Source organism: Gymnoscopelus microlampas (genome assembly GCF_963454915.1).
Source record: "Gymnoscopelus microlampas genome assembly, chromosome: 2".
NCBI lineage: Eukaryota > Metazoa > Chordata > Actinopteri > Myctophiformes > Myctophidae > Gymnoscopelus > Gymnoscopelus microlampas.
Window position 1 is genome coordinate 46,893,529 of NC_139939.1, and position 20,078 is coordinate 46,913,606.

At 44.2% G+C, this 20,078-nt stretch overlaps 1 protein-coding gene across 2 annotated transcripts; it reads right to left on the reverse strand.

The window, feature by feature from the left end:
- Nucleotides 1-1,509: 1,509 nt before the first annotated feature.
- socs7 (suppressor of cytokine signaling 7) lies at nucleotides 1,510-14,843 on the reverse strand. 2 transcript variants are annotated; one of them, XM_084083642.1, is made up of 9 exons: nucleotides 12,892-14,843; nucleotides 12,282-12,349; nucleotides 11,495-11,599; nucleotides 8,083-8,228; nucleotides 6,880-7,048; nucleotides 4,886-5,014; nucleotides 4,179-4,314; nucleotides 3,586-3,732; nucleotides 1,510-2,991 (listed from the first exon to the last, which is right to left on the reverse strand). In XM_084083642.1, exons 1-8 carry the CDS (start codon nucleotides 14,532-14,534, stop codon nucleotides 3,609-3,611), a joined length of 2,520 nt encoding a protein of 839 aa, XP_083939768.1. In that variant the 5' UTR covers nucleotides 14,535-14,843; the 3' UTR covers nucleotides 1,510-2,991; nucleotides 3,586-3,608. The 2 variants fall into 2 exon arrangements, with proteins under 2 accessions (XP_083939768.1, XP_083939769.1); XM_084083643.1 differs by lacking the exon at nucleotides 11,495-11,599.
- Nucleotides 14,844-20,078: the final 5,235 nt, after the last annotated feature.

Sequence of the window (20,078 nt, forward strand, 5' to 3'; positions counted from 1 at the left end):
AGTTGTGTGTGTAATTACCTGATACTTTACTGCCTCTAGTGGCTTAGCCTCACCCCCTGGCACTTCTACTAATAATGTTTGCATGAAAAGTAGGCATGCATGAGCTGGAAATAGTTTTATGCATGCTCATCTGTTACAGCTGCACAGTGTATGCCTGTTGCATGATTGTGACTACTGTACATGCTGTACATTTGTGGAGTGGTACTAAGTTAGGCTATTAAGTTTTCATGTGACCAACCCAGCCCATATAAAGGACATCAGCTTTCACTGCTGTTTGAGTGAATTCAGCCTATGCAGATACATATCCTGCAGTGGTTGTCAACTTGTCAGTTCCATCTGCCACCAGTGTCCACTGAGCTATAATATCCCTTATTAGCATAACAGCTGCAATGAGCTGTCCCCCTTTCCCCTTTGATCACTCCCTGTGACAACTCAGATCCATGATCCACAATTTTCCTAAGGAAAGAACATTGCTGCAATATTTGTGAAGAAGAGTGTCCTTTGTAATGTATTATTTGAAGCATTGGTTCTCAAAGTGGGGACCCCCAGGTGTCTTGGGGGGGGGGGGGTCATCATTTTAACCACTTGACTTTATCCATTTATACGTTGAATAATTAAAAAATAGCATATCTGCAATGCAAGCTCACAGCGCATCACTTTGTGCTGCGCTGTGAGCTTGTACATCTGCTATTTTTGAAAAATATTGAAAATGTTTGTAAAAGTTTGAATCATTTTGATTTTCTTTTTACATAAATCTTCTCTTCTGGGGGACCCTGGCACAAAACCCTTTCAGGTGGGGGTCCACGGGCAAATACAAATCAATTTGGGGGTCCTTGACATGAAAATGTTTGAGAACTACTGATTTAAAGTACCATACAGGTGGTCTGGCATGTTTAGCCCATTGACTATGACTCACAGACTATTTTCCAAAGTCGTTTGTTAGATTTTTGACGAAGCCACATTCATTTCAATACAGTATGAAATACTCAGTGTTCAAACTTGCTTAATTTAAATGGCTATTTCTCTAGGGTGTCTTTTTTTTTATTAATCAGCGTGTGTTGCAGAGATTCAGGGTCAGCCCTAATGCTGAAAATATTCCAACAGAAGATCCACCATCAATCATGAACTGGCAGCATATGTACCTCAAGCTGCTACCGCTGTGAATCACACACACATTATCTTGCTCCTTCACACACACACGCACGCACGCACGCACGCACGCACGCACGCACGCACGCACGCACGCACGCACGCACGCACGCACGCACGCACGCACGCACGCACGCACGCACGCACACACACACACACACACACACACACACACACACACACACACACACACACACACACACACCAAAAGGCCCAAACCTACAAATTATGCAACCTTGCATTCCCTTTGCGTATTCTATCTGGCTCAAAAGATAATATGGTTGGAAAATGACAGAGAAGCGTCATCAAACTTTTTTCTTTTCTTTTTTCTTTTTTTACTGAAAATGCTGAGCCAGTACCCAGCTTGAGGATACAGAGAAACATATTGAGCAAAGTACAACTGGGCATTTCAACAAAGAAAATTGACAAATAGAGATCAACCATAACAGAGATACACACTGCAAGGTGGGGCTGGATGAGATGAAAGTAAAAATCAGCTTCTTTCTCATATCCCACTCACAGAAGCTAAAAAAATAACGCCAATGTCGGGTCATTGCTATAGTGGACATTCATTTTGTTTTTCTGTTGATGCGAGTATTCAATGTTGAGTAGTCTTTGTGACTGTTGCTAACAGTCAAATGTGATGAGTATGTCATTTAGGAGAGCTACTATTGAGGCTAGCTAAGTTACCAGTCTAAATATGATCAAACAAAGATTTCTTGTTTTTAATTAATTTTGTAGTTAGCACTCAGCAATAAAAGCTGAGTATATCCATGTGTCAAGTTGTCTATATTACTACAGACAGGCCAAAAAACAAGACAATTCTGTTCAGATAATGAGATGCATGTTCTCCGATGCATCAAATGTTAATACAATCAGAGCAATGCATGTTCTGAATGTCTATGGGCATTATACACAGTAACATCTTGCAGTGTTCATAATTTACCTTTAAAAGTGTACAAATGGAACTAAATGGACCTGTTTGGTTCACCCATGTGGCACACTTTGGTACACTATCAAAGTTAAATGAACACTCAGGATTTTACAGTGTATGACAGATGTGCAATACTGTTCCCGACGTCTTAACCCTGCTGAACTGCCCCACCTTTGCAGCTACATTTATCCTGAGGGCCTCTTAAAGGCGCCGACACACTGCAAGCATCAGACGCGTGCGTTATCAAACGCACCCATTGTTTACCACGGCTGTAGCCACACTGGAGGCGTCAAGTGGACACGTTAAAACCCGTTGACGCGTCTCTCAGAGCTGGGTTCTATTTTGGAGCGTCAACGCGCGTGGCACAGACCGTCCGAAATTAGCTGGAGCCATGCAGAAAGGTAACTTTTTACTTCTTGACGGGAGAGTACAATTTCTCAACGCTTTTCAATGTGTCACGACCTTAAGAGTCCCAACAGTACTCATTTGGACTGAATGGAAGGAAAAATAAAGGAAATGGCAGCAAAAGATAGTTGTACAAATAGACCAGTGCATCATGTTTTAAAATTCCAGTTCAGAACATATTGGAAAATCTATCTGGGAGTTGAGTCAGAGTTCAGAATTCAAGCTCTCTTTTTTCCCCCTTCCAGAGCGGTTGCACGCTAGAAGACCTCTCCAGTCACTTCTCAGTGAGGCCAAGTCCCTCTCTGCCTCTCCGCGGGTGCATTTGTTGCGGCCGGTTTCCTGACATACAACTACGCCACAGCTTCCCTCCCTTCATTCGTCAAAGTAAATAGAGGGGCGGGTTCATCTGAATCCCACTGCAGATGCAGAGATTTCCGAGGACTTTGATTGGCTGATGCTGGAAGACTAGCAGGCCATTAGAGCTCAGTCCCTCACACAGAAACCTGGAAGGAATGGGAGAAAAGATGTAGGTCAACAGGCAGATAAGACACAATTTCAGTCAAGCAGAGTAAGGGGGCGAACGGAATAGTGTCCGTCAATCCTCTTCCTGTATTTGATTTTCTCAAGCTTAATTATTCTAGCAGTTGGTTTAATGTTTTTTAAACCCTTAGGGCGCAGAGTTTAATTCTACCTGAAGGCCAATGCCTTTCAATGGGAACAGAGCGTTTTCTTTTGCAGAAATCTGCAAATGGCAAGAAACCACTAGCAGAATCCACCCTCATAGTAGAATTAAACGTCGTTGTGACCGTGCCCTTAATGTGGAATCAAACAGGCAGACAATACCTGTATTATCTTCTGTTTTTAATTAATTTCTATTGCTTACATATATATATATAAACATACAAAGTTGAAACATGGAGATACAAGGTTTCTGCCCGACAGCAACGATATAGTTATCATTATTATTATCATTATTATAAATACTGATTGTCAGATTATCATGCCAACATTTCATTACAAAAGAAAACAGGCCATCCATGGTGACATTCACTGTTAAAGGGGGGGGGGAGAAATAAGTCAATGACAAAGTCACTCACTTCAGCTGAGCAGAGCACTGCTGTTACGTCTGAGACTCCACCTCTGGTTCCACCGCCGTCGCAGCAGGGCGTATGCTCTTGATTGACAGGTACGTCTCTTCCTCTGGGTCGTAGTAATAGAACTTGCGTAGGTAGGAGATCAGGGGTCTGGAAAGAATCACAGGTAGAATCACTGCATGAACACAGCATGGCCAGGCAAAGCAAGGTTGTTAAGCTTTCACCCCTATGGTGTTTGTTTGTGCGTCTGCAAACTAATCTGACAAACTACTACTACGCCGCATCACTGACAAATAGCAGAAAATAACAATCAAAAGCCACCTTTTCAGACTCGCATTCACTACATAAAATCCCAATCTTTTGTTTACCTTTCTTTTATAGTTTTTTAACCTTTTTAACTTGTTCTTCCTAATAAAGTTACTTATTTCTGTAAAGCGACTTTGAGTACCTAGAAAAGCGCTATATAAATCGTATGTATTATTATCATCATTAGAAACACATGTGAAGGTGTCTATTTGATCACTCAGAGTTTAAATAAACACCCCAGGTTTGAATGTGTGAGGTATGTAAATAAAGGAGAGATTCAGTATAGGTACTTGGGCAGAGGAAGCTCCTGGATGTGGTCGATGCGGACCATCTGACGGATGCAAAAACGACAGAGGTGCTGCAGAGACTTGACGTTGCTGAAGCGAGACACAGGGTGGAGCAGCTGTACCGGGGTCGGTGGAAGCCCTGGAAAACACACAACATACACACACACAACAAACAGTCACATCAACATTTTAGAACAGCAATTTCATGAATGCTATTTTTACCATTTCTGGGCATTTTAAGCCTAAAGCCGAAGAATAGCTGATCTACAAGCTGCGCGACACATTGTGAGCTTGTAGATCGGCTATTTTTCGTTGCGTGATACAAGCACATGACTAAGCATAAATCAGGCATGACCTAGACTCTATCTCTAATCCCTAAAGCTAATTTTTAAATGCCTAATCCTAACCCCAACCTGAATCTTTCTCTAATTGTAAACATATCTCTAAAAATATTTTTTTCAACCATAAAACAATTCTTCTTCTTGTAATACACACACACACACACACACACACACACACACACACACACACACACACACACACACACACACACACACACACACACACACACACACACACACACACACACACACACACACACAATCCTGGGTGTGCAATTATATTTCTTGATCGTTTTGACTTCTACCCCTCTACTAGAGACTCATATTGCACGTTTTACTCCACTACAACGTGTGACCTATATTATGTACCTGGTACTCGAGAGCGGAGGAAGTAGAGGAATTTGCCATTCTTGGAGTGCATGATCGCCCTCTCAATGAACTCCACCACCGAATGGCAGCGGTCCTCAAACTTTGGATGACACCATAAGCTAAATGTTCCTGGAGGGGGAAAAAAAAAGTATTATTTTAAGAGTCATCCATTCAAAATGATACATTCACCTGCCTGGGCTTTGTTTTTCTAAAACATGGGTTCCAAAACCTTTCAGCTCAAGTCTCTCTGGGACCCAAACAGTACTCTATTTCTTTTTTTCAGTATTTTCACTATTCTTAAACTTTTCTTTGTTATGGAATTGTTTAGATTTTTTTTTTCTGAAATTATTTTCACATCTATATTTTTTGGAAATCTTTTTTGGTATTTTAAATATAGGGGAAAAAAAGTCATATTTACTTGTGACCCATGAAAATGGTTCCGTGACCCATTGTTTAGGAACCACTGCTCTAAAAACATGTCTGTCTTTGTCTGCAGCCTGACGACTGTGTTCAGGCTGCAGTGTAAACATGCAAACATGCCATTGTACAGACAATCGTGCATCATGTGATTGAGACTGCAAGTCAATAATGTGTGTTTCTAGGCATGATTTTATTGGCTCGTTATGAGGAAGTTAGTGCTGTGGTGACCTATATATCGTCACTGTCAGGTCCAAACCTGTTAAAAAAATTACTTGTGTGTTCCAATCTTGCCGACAACGTACTAACTTTATTAGTTTCATTTATTCCCCAATGGAAACAGGCCATAGTGCTTTCTTGGGTTTAAAATCCTCTGAACTGTACTTCCCTGTGCTTGTTTTTGCAAACTGTTAATAAAGTATTCAATCATTCAGTCAATCACATGGATCCAATGTAGTTATTATTTAGTCACAAGGTCTTGTTAATACTTCGCAATGGTTGTATGTTTATAAAAAACACAGACAGACCTAACTTTTCACTTACAAACAGTTTTTATAAGCTCACAATGCGTCACATTTTGTACAACACCTTTACATGAGAAGTAGAGCATTCATTTTGTGTTGTGTGTGTGTGTGTGTGTGTGTGTGTGTGTGTGTGTGTGTGTGTGTGTGTGTGTGTGTGTGTGTGTGTGTGTGTGTGTGTGTGTGTGTGTGTGTGTGTGTGTGTGTGTGTGTGTGTGTGTGTGTGTGTGTGTGTGTGCGTGGGTGCGTGCGTGTGTGTGTGTTTTGTGTTAACATTTATCTGCACTGCATGTTTGCACAAATGGGATGAGTGTTTTAGTATATTTCAATGTATGTATTGATGTTTCTGTATGACTTGCTCCTTTACTGTTGTGTATCCTGTACAGTATATGCCTACCAGTTTGTGCATAACTGTGTGTGTGTGTGTGTGTGTGTGTGTGTGTGTGTGTGTGTGTGTGTGTGTGTGTGTGTGTGTGTGTGTGTGTGTGTGTGTGTGTGTGTGTGTGTGTGTGTGTGCGTGTGTGTGCGCATGCACGCACACATGTGTGCATGAGTGTGTGTGTGTTCATGGATGGGAACAGTGTGTCTCCAAAGGCACAATGCGTATGATTCTGTGCATGACTCATCCCTGTAGTGGGGTGTGTGTGTGTGTGTGTGTGTGTGTGTGTGTGTGTGTGTGTGTGTGTGTGTGTGTGTGTGTGTGTGTGTGTGTGTGTGTGTGTGTGTGTGTGTGTGTGTGTCTGTGTGTGTGTGTGTGTGTGTGTGTGTGTGTGTGTGTGCGTGTGCGTGTGCGTGTGTTTGAGAGAGTCTATATAACACAGTGTATATTTGAACATGCCCATATTCATGCTTGAGAGAAAACCATCTTCACTGAAAATGTTGTGTGAGCGTGCACACACACTTGCGTGCGCGCACACTCACTTGCACGCACGCAAACAACATTTTCAGTGAATACGGTTTTCTCTCAAGCATAAATATAGGCATGTTCAAATATACATTGTGTTGTATGCCAATGATTGAGTGCCTGCATGCGGAGTGTGCATGTGTGTGACTCACCGCGGTAGTGCTCCATGCGCGTGTGGTGCGTGACTCCTTGTGATCTAAAGCTGAGGCTGAGGATGTAGCGTGGGTCGGAGCTGTCCCGGACCAGGAACGAACCGTCCGGTTTACCCTTCAACTTCATCTCTGCGTCCTCCCAGTTCATAGGACCCCAGTACCAGCCGCACTGGAGTGGGAGTGGGGAAAGGACACATACATTGACATGAATTATTTGTCGTATAGTGGCAGGGTGGCCCCAATGGGATAGAGGCGCTGATAACAGAGAGATCACTTTCCCCAGCCCAAAAACATCTGTCTTAATTTGCATACGCTAGTTTTGCTTTGATGATTGGCTTTTATGAGTCTATTACATGTGTAATCATTTTGTGCAGGCCCCATCCTTGAATGTGGCACTTAAGATATTTAGTTCATCAAAACGTTTAAAAAGAACATGTAATCTGGAGATAGACAGTCATACACGTTTTAGAACAAGAGCTCTTTCATGCTTCAAGGTCTCTTCATAGAACAGAGAGAAACAATGTATTGTTTCAAGTCAGGTCAAACTGTTTTATCCATAACATTCAAAGAATAATAATAATAAGAATGTAAATAGAATTATGTGTTCATCCTATGGTTTCATCAGTGCAAAGCCACTGCTATCCATGTCCTGCCTACAGTATATGTGGGACTGTCAGTCAGATAAATGTCAGTAAATTATTTAGAAAATAATTTGCCAGGCCAGATATTACCAATCGTTGGCAGGCCAGTTCTGGCCCACAGGCCACCTGTTGCCTACCACTGCTATAGTGTAGAATAGATTATCCTAACTTATTATCCTGAATTCTGTCTTTCTCTTTCATCTGCTCGTGTTATATCATTACTGGTTGATTTGCTGAAGCACTGCAACATTGGAAACATCCACATCCTAGATCAGTCTGCTAGTCGATATATGCTCTCTCTCTCTCTCTCTCTCTCTCTCTCTCTCTCTCTCTCTCTCTGTCTCTGTCTCTCTCCCTCATATATTTTCATGTAAACACAAATCAGTTTCTCTTGCATTCTCTAGCACAATGGTTCCCAACTTTTCTTATCATCTGTGGACCCCCCAAAAAATAATTTGGGGACCCCCAGTTTGGGAACCACTGCTCTAGCACATAACCACATGCACACACATACACTATGTCAGTCTTTCTCACCCTCTCACACACATACAACATGCAGTACCTTCTCAAGCTCTCTCAGACTGGCGGTGAAGTTGCTGGCTTCAGGCCGTTGCAGGGGGCAGAGCATGGGAGGCGGGGCCAGTCTAGCTGGGTGCAGGGTGTCTGCCTGTGATGAGTTCGAATGAGGCAGGGCCCGGAGAAATGCGTCTAATAGAAAGACAATCAAGTGCCAAAGTAAAATTTTCTGAAGTAGTCCATCCAAGAGATTTTTTTTAATCTGGAAATAATATTACTAATGCATTGCAGATTTCATATGAAATGGTGAGATTGTAATAAAAACAAAATCACAATAATGTACTTACAGGTGACGAAAGTAAAACATTCAGTTCACTTTAAAATGACCACACGACTATAACATCAAAGTAACATGACTTATACTTTTTTTTAATCTAAAATGAAGGTTCTTTATAAAATGAGATATTCAATCCACATAGTGCACAGCGCTCACCGACCTACTCTTGCAAAAGATATTCCCGATTTGAGGAAATAGTGGATTATTAATACCACCACAAATCCTTTTTCAGATCTTTTATTTTTGCATTTTATGCTTTATTTACGATGGATACAGTAAACAGAGAGACAGGACAGGCGGGGGAGAGAGAGGGGGGAGAAATGCAGTAAAACGCCTTGGGTCAGATTCAAACTGGAGTCAGCTGTGGAATGGACTAATAGGCTTATTTATGTGGTATGCGCTCTTACCCTGTGATCCACCAATCAATTTTTACATGGAAATGTTATGGAATGAATCTTAAAATGTGGCACAAACCACAACCATCGGTTTTAGCACCGTTGTGAGGGGGGCATGTCAAACTACAGTATGACTAACACTTCCCAGTTCCCAATGTGTTCTGTGTCTCGCGAAGGGAAAACTCTACCGGCAAAGTCACTCAGGGTGACACCGAGAAGTGTCACTAAGGCACGGTCGCTTCAAGAATGACTAGTAGGCAGACAGCATCACAGACAGACAGACAGACAGACAGACAGACAGACAGACAGACAGACAGACAGACAGACAGACAGACAGACAGACAGACAGACAGACAGAGAAGAATTCTAGTTATTCTAAAACAGGGGCTTTCAACGTTTTCCAGGCCAAGGACCCTCTAGCTGAGAGAGAGATGAAGCAGGGACCCCCTCTATTGTATAAAATTGTGTTTCAGATTAAACTTTTTTACTTGGTCTGCTCTTTTTTCCCTCTACACCTATACCTCTTTGCCAAAATAGCCGATCTACAAGCTCAAAACGCCCTCGCAATGCGAGGCGTTGTGAGCTTGTAGATCTGCTAATTTGGGCTAAAGGTCTCCTCAGAAAAGGGATGCTAGGGTTCAAGTGGTTAATGTAAAAAAAAAATCACACAAAGATTTGGCGGACCCCCTACAGTAGCTCTGAGGACCCCCTGTTCTAGAATGTAGAATTGTACAGTAGGCATGGCCTAGACCGGATCAGACTGGTCAGTTCGGAATGAAAACCAGGCCTCCGTGAGGAAAGCCTGATGACGCAAGGTTAACTATCTATCCCTCCTCCAACACTCTTACCATTGAGGCTGATACTGTGCTGCATGGTGGCATGTGAGGAAGGAGGTGGAGGAAGAGGCAGGGGAAGGGACTGCAGGGAAGCCCCCATGACACTCACTAGGAAAGGCCCAGGCTGCGGCCCGCCTATGTCATCTAGAACAAGAGCAGGACAGGGGGTGAGGGGTGGGGGGGAGGCAGAAAGGAGAGGAAGGAATAAAGGAGTGAACAAATAAAGGCATAAACTAAAAAATTAAGAAGGATGCAAGAGAGGGAGCAAAGGAAGGAAGGAAGGAAGGAAGGAAGGAAGGAAGGAATCTGCTTCCTTCCTATAAAGGAAGGAAAGAGAGAATCTCCTTCGTTCCATGGGGGGGGGGGGGTCTATAATATGCACATTCAACGCTGTGGCTCATGGAATCAGAAGGAATATCTGATGTTCTAGTGACACCATATTTTTGAAAGTTAACCTGGAAGTTACTTGTTCCTACGGCAGATTTCCAATGGAATTTTTGCATTGGGTTTTGAATGAATAAAGATAATAAATGTACTCTTTTTTCAAATCACTTTTGGACCACAAACCTACACTTATTATATCAGAATTCATGGATGAGATATTAACAGGTGTTAAAAATGTATATCAAAGAACAAAACGTGAAGGCTTAAGCTAACAACAGACCTTTTTAAGCATATAACGCGAGGGTTTTAGGACAATAAAACATAAACAAATTATTAACCAGTCAAGTGGCTCAGCTGCTGCCAGTCAGTTGGCATTTGGTGCTTCTGCAGTGATTATGTAAGCAATACAAAGCAATTCTATAGTTCTACACTATAATTTGATAGCAGCTGCCTTTTTGATTATGTTTTTTTTTTAAATTCAACATTCAACCTATGAAGCAAAGTCCTGCGAATCAATGATGAGAAACCTTTCTTTAGAGAGCCAAAGGAAAAAGGTCACTCAGCTTTACACAGACACACTGTCCACAGTGGTGAGTCAGCAAGACATTTTAAGCTACATTATAGACTTTACCTCCCTATCAGCTCAATAATATCACCACAGTTCCAATGCGGTTCAAGAGAAAAACATAATCGTGGCTGTAGGGCAGTAACCTCCTATCTCCATATCTTAACTTTTTGTGTTTTCTCGTAAATTAACGCCCTCCTTGATCATACCACAGCGTCACACAGAAGCATTAAAAGTATTTTTGAATTTTAATCCTAAAAAGTAACAGTTTTGGACATGCCAAACATGTTACTGTTGTCACATGAAAACCTTTACCTTCAAACAATATTTTTATTCCATTTTAACCCATTTAGACTTGAGGCCGATTCTAAAAACGCCTTCTAAACCCTGACCTAAGTTTTCTGAAAAACTTCAAATATTTATTCAAAAATTAAAAAAAAATGGATGTTGCTACTGTATATACTGTACATAGCAACAACAACCACAAAAGGGGTTCCCGGATTGAAAGTTATAGTTACGTATAGGGGTTCCCAGTCTAAATGGGACAACATCATTGTATTACTATGGAAATGTTATCACTGCATTCTGAAGCTTCAGTTCCAAAGTACAACCTTTCAAATTACCACAGTGTTGCTTCTCTAAAAGTTAAAGCTGCAAGTTTCTGCACAAGAAGTCACACATGGGGGGTGGGGGGGGGGGGTCAAGTCGGAAAGACTACAGATTATGTGTAGATATAGGTCTGTCGGGTGGAGATGGGAGGTGTGATACCGTGTCTAGAGGCAAAGTGTACATATAAGGATGCTGTGGTTTAGAACTGGAGTCAATGCGTGCAAAGAAGGAAGATTAGAGGTCAACCAGACAGAAAGAGTTTTTTTGGTTCAACTGAAAGCAGGTGTTTGCTGAACAAGAGAGGAAGCGATAGAGAGATGAGAGAGATATACCTAATAGACTGAGACTTCTGCGTGGGGGAGGCGGAGGTGTGGGCGGGTGTGGAGTGTTTGCCCCTCGGCGGGAAATATCTACATCCATCAGGGAAACAGTCTCACCTATACAACCCAGAAATTAAGGTAGAAGATAGAAGAGGAAAGTCAAAGAAAGAGAGGGAGGAAGAGAGAGACATGCAGGGACAGAAACAGAGAAAGTGAGAATGTTGAATAGGGTTTCCATGACAGCGAGATGGAGAGCAAATGCTACATGACAACCCTACTTCAAAGAGACGTTAAAGTTTGTTAAAAGTGTGTGTCAATCATAACATGATAATATATTATTATTATTATTAGTCAGTTATTGTTTAGCCTCGGAAACCCATACCTTTTGTTGTTAGAATAACTACAGAACCCTGAATAAATAGCCTGGGAGCCTATGAGAAGTTGTTCCATAGACAGTAAATAACCCCAGAAAAAAATAACCTCAATGGTATCAGCTTCAATAATGTGTAGCCCTAGGCCTCACATGATCAAACTGCTGTTTCAGATGTCTTTCCGGCCCACAGCAGCATTTGTGAGGGGTAAACACTGTGTGTGTGTGTGTGTGTGTGTGTGTGTGTGTGTGTGTGTGTGTGTGTGTGTGTGTGTGTGTGTGTGTGTGTGTGCGCGTGCGCGTGTGCGTGTGCGTGTGCGTGTGCGTGTGCGTGCGTGCGTGCGTGCGTGCGTGCGTGCGTGCGTGCGTGCATGGGTGCGTGCGTGCGTGCGTGCGTGCGTGCGTGCGAGTAAAGCGTTTGGCCCTTACCAGTGAAAGCTGATAGAGAGGCAGGAGAGAAGGCACTTTGGGCCCTGGTCAGTCGAGGTTGGCTGTGGCTGCATGTGAGGAGAGAAGGGAATGAGATGCAGAAAAGTAGATGAAGTTACTGGAGGTGTGGAGCTGTTATCACTTGGAGATGGAGATGTTATCACAACCAATTTAAGAGAAAATGTTAGACACGCCACATGCATGTGTTGTTATAAGCAGGGGTCATCGGGATGGCTTATGGTGGACATTTTTGTCAAAATTCAATTTTGGCCATGGACATACAAATGAGTGGACAATAGGCCTACTATAACCAGTATCTTTTCAGGTCTGTAACTCTGAGAGTGCACAAAGGGAACCAAATGGACCCTATACGGGGTCCATTTGGTTCTATTAGTAACCAACCAGCTCTCAATGTTATGGGGGTCAGAAAACCTGGGGACTGACATTCAGTAATTGGGTATTATGATCAAAATAAGAACATTAATGTTAAACAAAAAATCAAGGCCAATCTTAAGACTTGCCATGGAGACATTTTGTCCTGTAAGACATATTGATGACCCCTGGTTATAAGTGTGAGTGTATCTGTTGTATTTTGTATTAATCGTTGTACCTGTCACTGTCCTGTTCAGCACCAGTGGCCATATCCATTAGACTTCCAGCAGAAGAGATAGAATAGGTCACTGATGGCCTCTTATCCAGAAGATGGTTGGAGCCGCTACAGCTTTTAGTCCGGAATAGTTTGCTCAGCCTAATCTTGAGTGAGCCTTTCCTGGACTTCACCGGAACTTTTAGTGCTTTGTCCCCCACGCACCCTGCTCGGCCCGTGGGCGTCCTCGGCGCACTAGAGCACCTGTCGGGCCGCCTCCTAGGTGTCGACGCCTGGCTAAGGTTAGGGCTGGTGGCCCGGGTCGAGCTCTGTCCGGGTGTAGCTGCCGGACCCTGAGGGACAATAACAACCTCTGAAACTCCGGGAGGAATTTGCGAGCTCGGAGGATTGGACAGGTTTCTGTGGAGGATGCACGCCGCCTGTGCGTCAAGTTGCGCCGCCGTGGGGCAGGAGCCCCCCGACATCCCCTCCACCTGTCTGGTCAACTCCGCTTGAAAACTGCTAAGGGAAAAAGCTCCGGACATTTTCTGAACGATTTCCCTTTTCCTGTTGAGCAAAAACGCACGGCGCCCGTTCTCATCGTCCGTCTCGTCCCCCATCGGGCACTCGTCGTCCATGCCCAGTCCGGCCATGGCATCCCCGGTGCCCAGCCCTTCCAGCACCAATAAAGCGTCGCTAGTTTCGGTCGGATCGTCCCCGGGCTCCATCATCATGCCTCCCCCCGCCGGCCCAACATGCGTGCCCCCCTGACACGAACACTGTGGGAGCTCGCCGTCCTTGAACAAGATCTTGGGCACCGCGCGGACCCCCAGCTCTCCGAACCGCCGGGCCAGCTCGAAGACGGAGGAGCCCGGCTCTCTCTCCCCGGGAGACGCGCATCCCCACTTGGACTCGATCATGGCCAGCGGGGTGGCTTTATCGGCCAACAGAGGCCATTCCGTGGAGCCGGTGATCAAGCCGTGCTGCCGACACATCATCTCGGCAGCCGTGGTGCCGTCCATCCCCGCAGCCACCGTGGATAATGTAGGATGCAGACCCCATGTCTGGACCAAGTGCTGTTGCGCGTCTCCGCCGGGGCTCGGCGTGTTGTTGTTGCTCCTGGACAGCAGGTCACCAGGGGCAGAAGAGCCGGGGATCTTATCTGTTATATCCATCGGATGCCTGGGCTGAATCCTACGGTCTGAATCGCGGTCTAAGAGACCCTCACCGCCGCGCATTATAGAGGGGAAAACGAGGAGCTGAGGCCGTAGCAGGCCGCCTCCTCTGGAGGAGAAATCATGATGAAAACCCGGGGCCTCCGTCATCGCACCCTGTGCCGCCGCGGGAGGAGGAGACGCCATCACTCCCATCATCATCATGTCAGGTGCCGCCGTTCCTCCTCCTCCTCCTCCTCCGACGGGAGGCTGGCCGCTGTTCAGCGCCGCCGGGAGGCGGTGGTTGCTGGGATGCGACGCCGATAGGAGGCCTGCCGTCGGATCCCGTGCGAATTCCAAGCCTCCTTTCAGGACCTCCTTCATGCCGAGTCCTGCCACCACTCCACCCGACGACACATTCCCGTTCTCCTCGTCCAATAAGCGGTCGTCCTCGGCCGCGGAAACCAGGCGCATCAAGACAAAATCGGGCGACATACCTTGCGCGTTGTTCATAATTATAATTCCTCATGAATTCGCGGAAAAGGAATTAAGGCGATCCTCTGCAGATTCTTGCACACACTTCACATTATAGCTGCTACACCGACGCGATGATGATCTCTTCCTATAATAAAGAAAGGGCCAGAACCGTTATCTGCCATAAATAGGCTGCGAGGAGCGAAATGCAAGCTGTGTTTCAGCCGCTCTTTCATCCTCCCATCAGATCAGCGTCCATCTTTACAACGACGTCCAGCTCGGAGCCCTGGGGTCAAACATACGGTCTTATATTTGCTAGAATAAAAGCTCCTAACGGTCAATGACCACTGTCTCTCTCTCCGTTCAACGCCGAAGCCTCACCAGTGTTGCCAGATCTTGCGAGAGAAACAAGCAACAAGGTCCATGAAAACGAGGCCAAAAGAAGCGACTATTTACTGTAGGCCACATGAGCACTTTAAACCTATACACATCGGATATTTGAAAATAGCAGATCTACAATCTCATAACGCGTCGCGATGCAACACGTTGTGAGCTTGTAGATCTGCTATTTTCAAAAGAATCTTGAAGAAAATGTGAAAAGTATATAGGCTATGTTCGAAACATTTTAACAACACAAATCTTGAATGGGGGTCCCTGGCATAACATATTTTCAGTATGGGGTCTGCAGACAAATAGGCCTACATATTAATGTGGGGGTCCTTGACTTGAAAATGTGTGAGAAACACTGGTTAAACAACGTTTAGGAAACAAGCCCCAAATAAGCAACTACACTTTAGAAACAAGGCAAAAAATAACGCAACTAACCAATATTTACAAGCAACTTTACAGAAAAAACAAGCCAAAAGTCGCTTATAATAAGCGGACATGGCAACACTGAGCCCCACCCGCTGCTTCACTTCCGCAAACCCTCTGCGCTGTGGTGGTGCGCTCCATAATGACACATTATGTGCGCCGCTATTAGGCTAATGAGGGCTTCTCAAACCTTTTCATGTCAAGGACCCCCACATTCATAGCCCATGTATTTGGCCGCGGACCCCCATTTGAAAATGTTCTGTACCAGGGACCCCCCTCCCTAGGAAGAGAAGATTTATGTTTTTTTTTAAAAATAGACTAGGCCTATTCAAAAATGTTCCAAACATTCCTGAGATTCTTTTTTTTTAAATAAGAAAAATAGCAGATGTACTGGCAGCGTGTCAGGAAGTGATGCGCTGTGAGCTTGTATATTTGTTATTATTTTAGTAGCCTACAAAATATGGATAAAGTGGTTAAAAGTATTGTGATGCTATATCAACTACTTTTGCTGGGGACCCCTGTAACCTCCCCAGTCCCCAAAGACCCCTGGGGGTCCCTGGACCCCACTTTGAGAACCATGGTCTAAGAAAGGCTTTTGGCATTCCAAACCTGATTTCAGTCATGATTTGTAAACAATTCCCTCTATTGATTTATGGATTTATAGGGCCTATGCTTCTTCACATGCAATTATAAACGCTTATAGCTAACCTGTCATTTAGGTGTAGCCTAAATGGATAAATTAAAGATTTAACCTTAGGCCTACAAAAAAAATAGTCTAGTCTATTTCTTCAATACTCAAAATCCAACGTGCCTCCAGTGCCAACGCAGTGGGCACCTGCTCTAATGCTGCCGCTTGCCGGTCTGTGCATGGCCCCATGCAGGTTGACCGCTTGATGCCAACTTTAAACGGATGTGTGTGTGTGTGTGTGTGTGTGTGTGTGTGTGTGTGTGTGTGTGTGTGTGTGTGTGTGTGTGTGTGTGTGTGTGTGTGTGTGTGTGTGTGTGTGTGTGTGTGTGTGTGTGTGTGTGTGTGTGTGTGTGCGCATGCGTGCGTGCGTGCGTGTGTGTGTGTGCTTGCTTGCTTGCGTGCACGCATGTGCGCACTTGCCTGCGTGCGTGCGTGCGTGCGTGCGTGCGTGCCTGCGTGCGTGCCTGCGTGCGTGCGTGCGTGCGTGCGTGTGTGTGTGTGTGTGTGTGTGTGTGTAATATAGTATACCTTTACTACATCACCTTTTGTCAGTCGGACTGAGGGTAACAGGATAGGTGGGCACCAAAATGTAAATATATATATATATATATATTTGGAAAATGTTCTTAAGTAGGCTAAAATAAAGTATAGGCTACATGATTAAACATGATTCAATATTCAACAATGAAGGTCTAATATTTCTATAATTGCCGCAGATTGATACAAAACCGGCATATCCAGTCATTTTGGGGCATATAAGAATTGAAGGATGAAATTAAGTCTGATAATGATGTACCGTCCATATTCACATACTTTACATTACTTTTACATGACAATTTTTCAAATTTAACCTTTAGCACAAAATAGCCAATTTTACATTGAGGTTCCCAGATGTCCCTAGTGCCCACCTTACAACTTTAGCATTCTGTATCCGGAGTGAGTAGTGTTTGTTTGACCTCCATCACGTCTATTATGTACGGACGTTGTTTTACCAGCAGGTGTCACTACAGGCCGCCCACGTAGTGAACAGTTACATTGAATCCAAATGATAATGGCACAGTGAATGAGTAGCCATCAATGCATGATTGTTTGTAGCAGTAGTTCTCAAAATGGGAGACCCAGAGGTCCTTGATGGGTTTCCAGGAGTACCCAGGCAAAATTATTTAGTAGTGTATCTACTTATACAGCGGCTATTTAAAAATAGTTTGACAATCACTGACCTGAGCCAATCATAGCCATAGAAAAGGGCTACAAACTGAACACATTGTTATTTATTCAAATAGGCCTGGTTTGAACATACTTGTATTGCAGAATAACACAATTGAACAAGTCTGCTTGTGGGCGCTTGTGACAGATGCAGCTCATGCAGTTATGTATTCGATAGACATGGAAATGGCTTCACACACCAGCCTGAAAAAAAAACCTTCTGTGCTTCCTGGTCTGACTCCTTGGTCTGACTCTGAAGGCACATGCACAAGGAAGAGACACATCCTCAGAGCTCTGAAACAAACATGGACATCATTTGGACAAGGTCACCAGCCCTCATGATGGCCTGTCATCACGTCATGAAAGTGACGATGTTTCACTGTCAAGAGAGCAGAGCAGGACTCCACTTGTTGCATACAGTTCATTCTTCTGGGAGATTAACAGCTTCGCCGACAGAATTTTTGGTTTTGTTTATTATTTGATCCCACAGAGGGAATTGAGTTTTCAGCTTCATCCAACTGGATTGCTGCCCAAGTGGTCAGACTCGAGTGCAGGGGGAGCAGTTTGGGGTTAAATGTCTTGCTCAGGGACAAATATAGACATATTGCTGGGGCTAGGAATCCGACCTTCTGTTTCCCATGGTGGCCTCTCGAAAGAGGTGGCCTCTTTCGCTATGGCCGCCGCGGCTGCACCTTGTTCTCATCATATCGAATCGAACTAAACTCCTTCCATGTTCTTTGGCATCGCAGTAGGAGAAAGTGAAACCCTTTCCTAGCTTGTAGCCAGGTATACTTCCCAGACATCGTCAATATGGCATTATGGCAGGTACATAATGGTGCACACACTTTTTACATCTTGAAATGTTCTTGATGTTCTATTGTTCTATTGTTTTTGAGCAGATCTGATTCCAAACAGCAAAGTAGATCTGCTTTCACCCAATTTACCAAATTCATGGGAGAAGAAATGGTCGATTTCTCCATCTCATGTTTGACAGGAGACTCCTGAGTCCTGCCTCATCTCCTGGGACATCACAGAAACCCCAAAAGAGAAGACCAAAAAGTAAGAAAAAGTGAAATGAGATATTATTATTAATATTTCATAAAATAAAAAAACAAATGTGTAAAAAAGGGTATTTATTATTATTATTATTATTATTATTATTATTATTATCATTATTATTATTTGTAGTTGTTGTTGTAGTAGAAGTAGTAGTAGTATTATATCATGAATGGTTCAGTTACAGCCAAAGTAGTCTAAATGGCCATTGATGTATTGTTTGCAGCTGTTTATTAAATTTCAGTCATTTCTTTTCATTTTTTATAGACCCCTGGGACTCCAGTCAATGAAGTAGGCTAGTGACTGAGTAGGCCTATATAGGGTTTGGGTTTTGGCATATAGCTATCTGTAGTGTAGACCAGTGGTTCTCAACCTTTTCAGGCCGCGACGTCCCCAAAATAATCATATTTCAGATGGGGGACCCCCCATCATGTGGGGACCCACAGGCTGAGAACCACTGGTGTAGACTAGATGCCCTGTCAACAAAATACATATACTGTAGGTGTATGGAAGCGCTTTTTTTTCTCTCTTTTGTAGCCACCTGTGACCTGCATGTCACTAATCACTAATGTGTTCTCTCTCTCTCTCTCTCTCTCTCTCTCTTGCTCTTTCCAATATGAATGTAAATACACACAATGCACAAAAGCCTCATTGCTTTTCCCCTGACTTGACTGCAGAACCTCCCATGCTCTGCAGGAAGCACGGTCCTAGGCGGGGGAGGGAGGTTGTGTGTGTGTGTGTGTGTGTGTGTGTGTGTGTGTGTGTGTGTGTGTGTGTGTGTGTGTGTGTGTACTGTATGTGAGAGAGTGAGTGAGTGTGAGTGTGAGTGTGAGTGTGTGCGTGTGCGTGCGTGTGCGTGTGTGTGTGTGTGTGTGTGTGTGTGTGTGTGTGTGTGTGTGTGTGTGTGTGTGTGTGTGTGTGTGCGCGTGTGTGTGTGCTCGCCCGCGTGCACGCGTACGTGCGTGTTCGTCCGTGCGTCCATCCGTGCATGTGTGCGTGGTACCGATGGCGGCGGCGGGGTGTACGGGAATGGATGGAGAATTCTCAGAAACCCGTTGCCATGGCCACCAAAACAAGGATTCTCGCCTGCATTGAAGTCTAATTTATGCTCCACCGTAAGACAGTGTCGCACCCGACACAAATAGCAGACACATCCGTGCCGTGTTGTTGTGAGCTTGTTTCTGGCAGTGAGTGGAGTTACCTGCTTCATCATCACTCCGTTGAGGAGGAAGGAAGGATTGATTGATTGATTGATTGATTGAATACTTTATTAGTCAGAAATGTAAACAGCACGTGGTAAGACATTAAAAAAGAGAGTGGAGAGTATGCACTGGTGGACAGTAGTAGGCTACATTTACTTAATGTAGACCTACTTAAGTTAAAAACTATTTGAGTATCTGACATCTGTACTTTACTTGAGTTGGCCTATTTGTATTCTTGGATACTTGACTTTCACGACAATATATGACTTTGACTAGGGAATTTGACTTCCCTATCTATAGGCCTAGATTTAAAGCCCAGCCAATAGGAACACAGACGGGGCGGGGCTTAAGCAATTACAGCCTGTCCCTATTGGACGTCTTAGATCACCTACCAAGTTTGGGGCCTTTAGCATGCTGGGAACTGGAGTTATGGCTGTTTAAACCCCAGCCAATAGAAACACAGAGGGGGCGGAGCAATGGTGCGCCTGTGGCACCCAGGGGCCCTGCGATGGCAGAACCCGTTGACCCTCGAGGCAATTTTAATATAGGATAATCTTTATCAATCACTATCAGTAGAGCACCATTCACCCCTATGACATGACTTGTCACCCAGTCTCT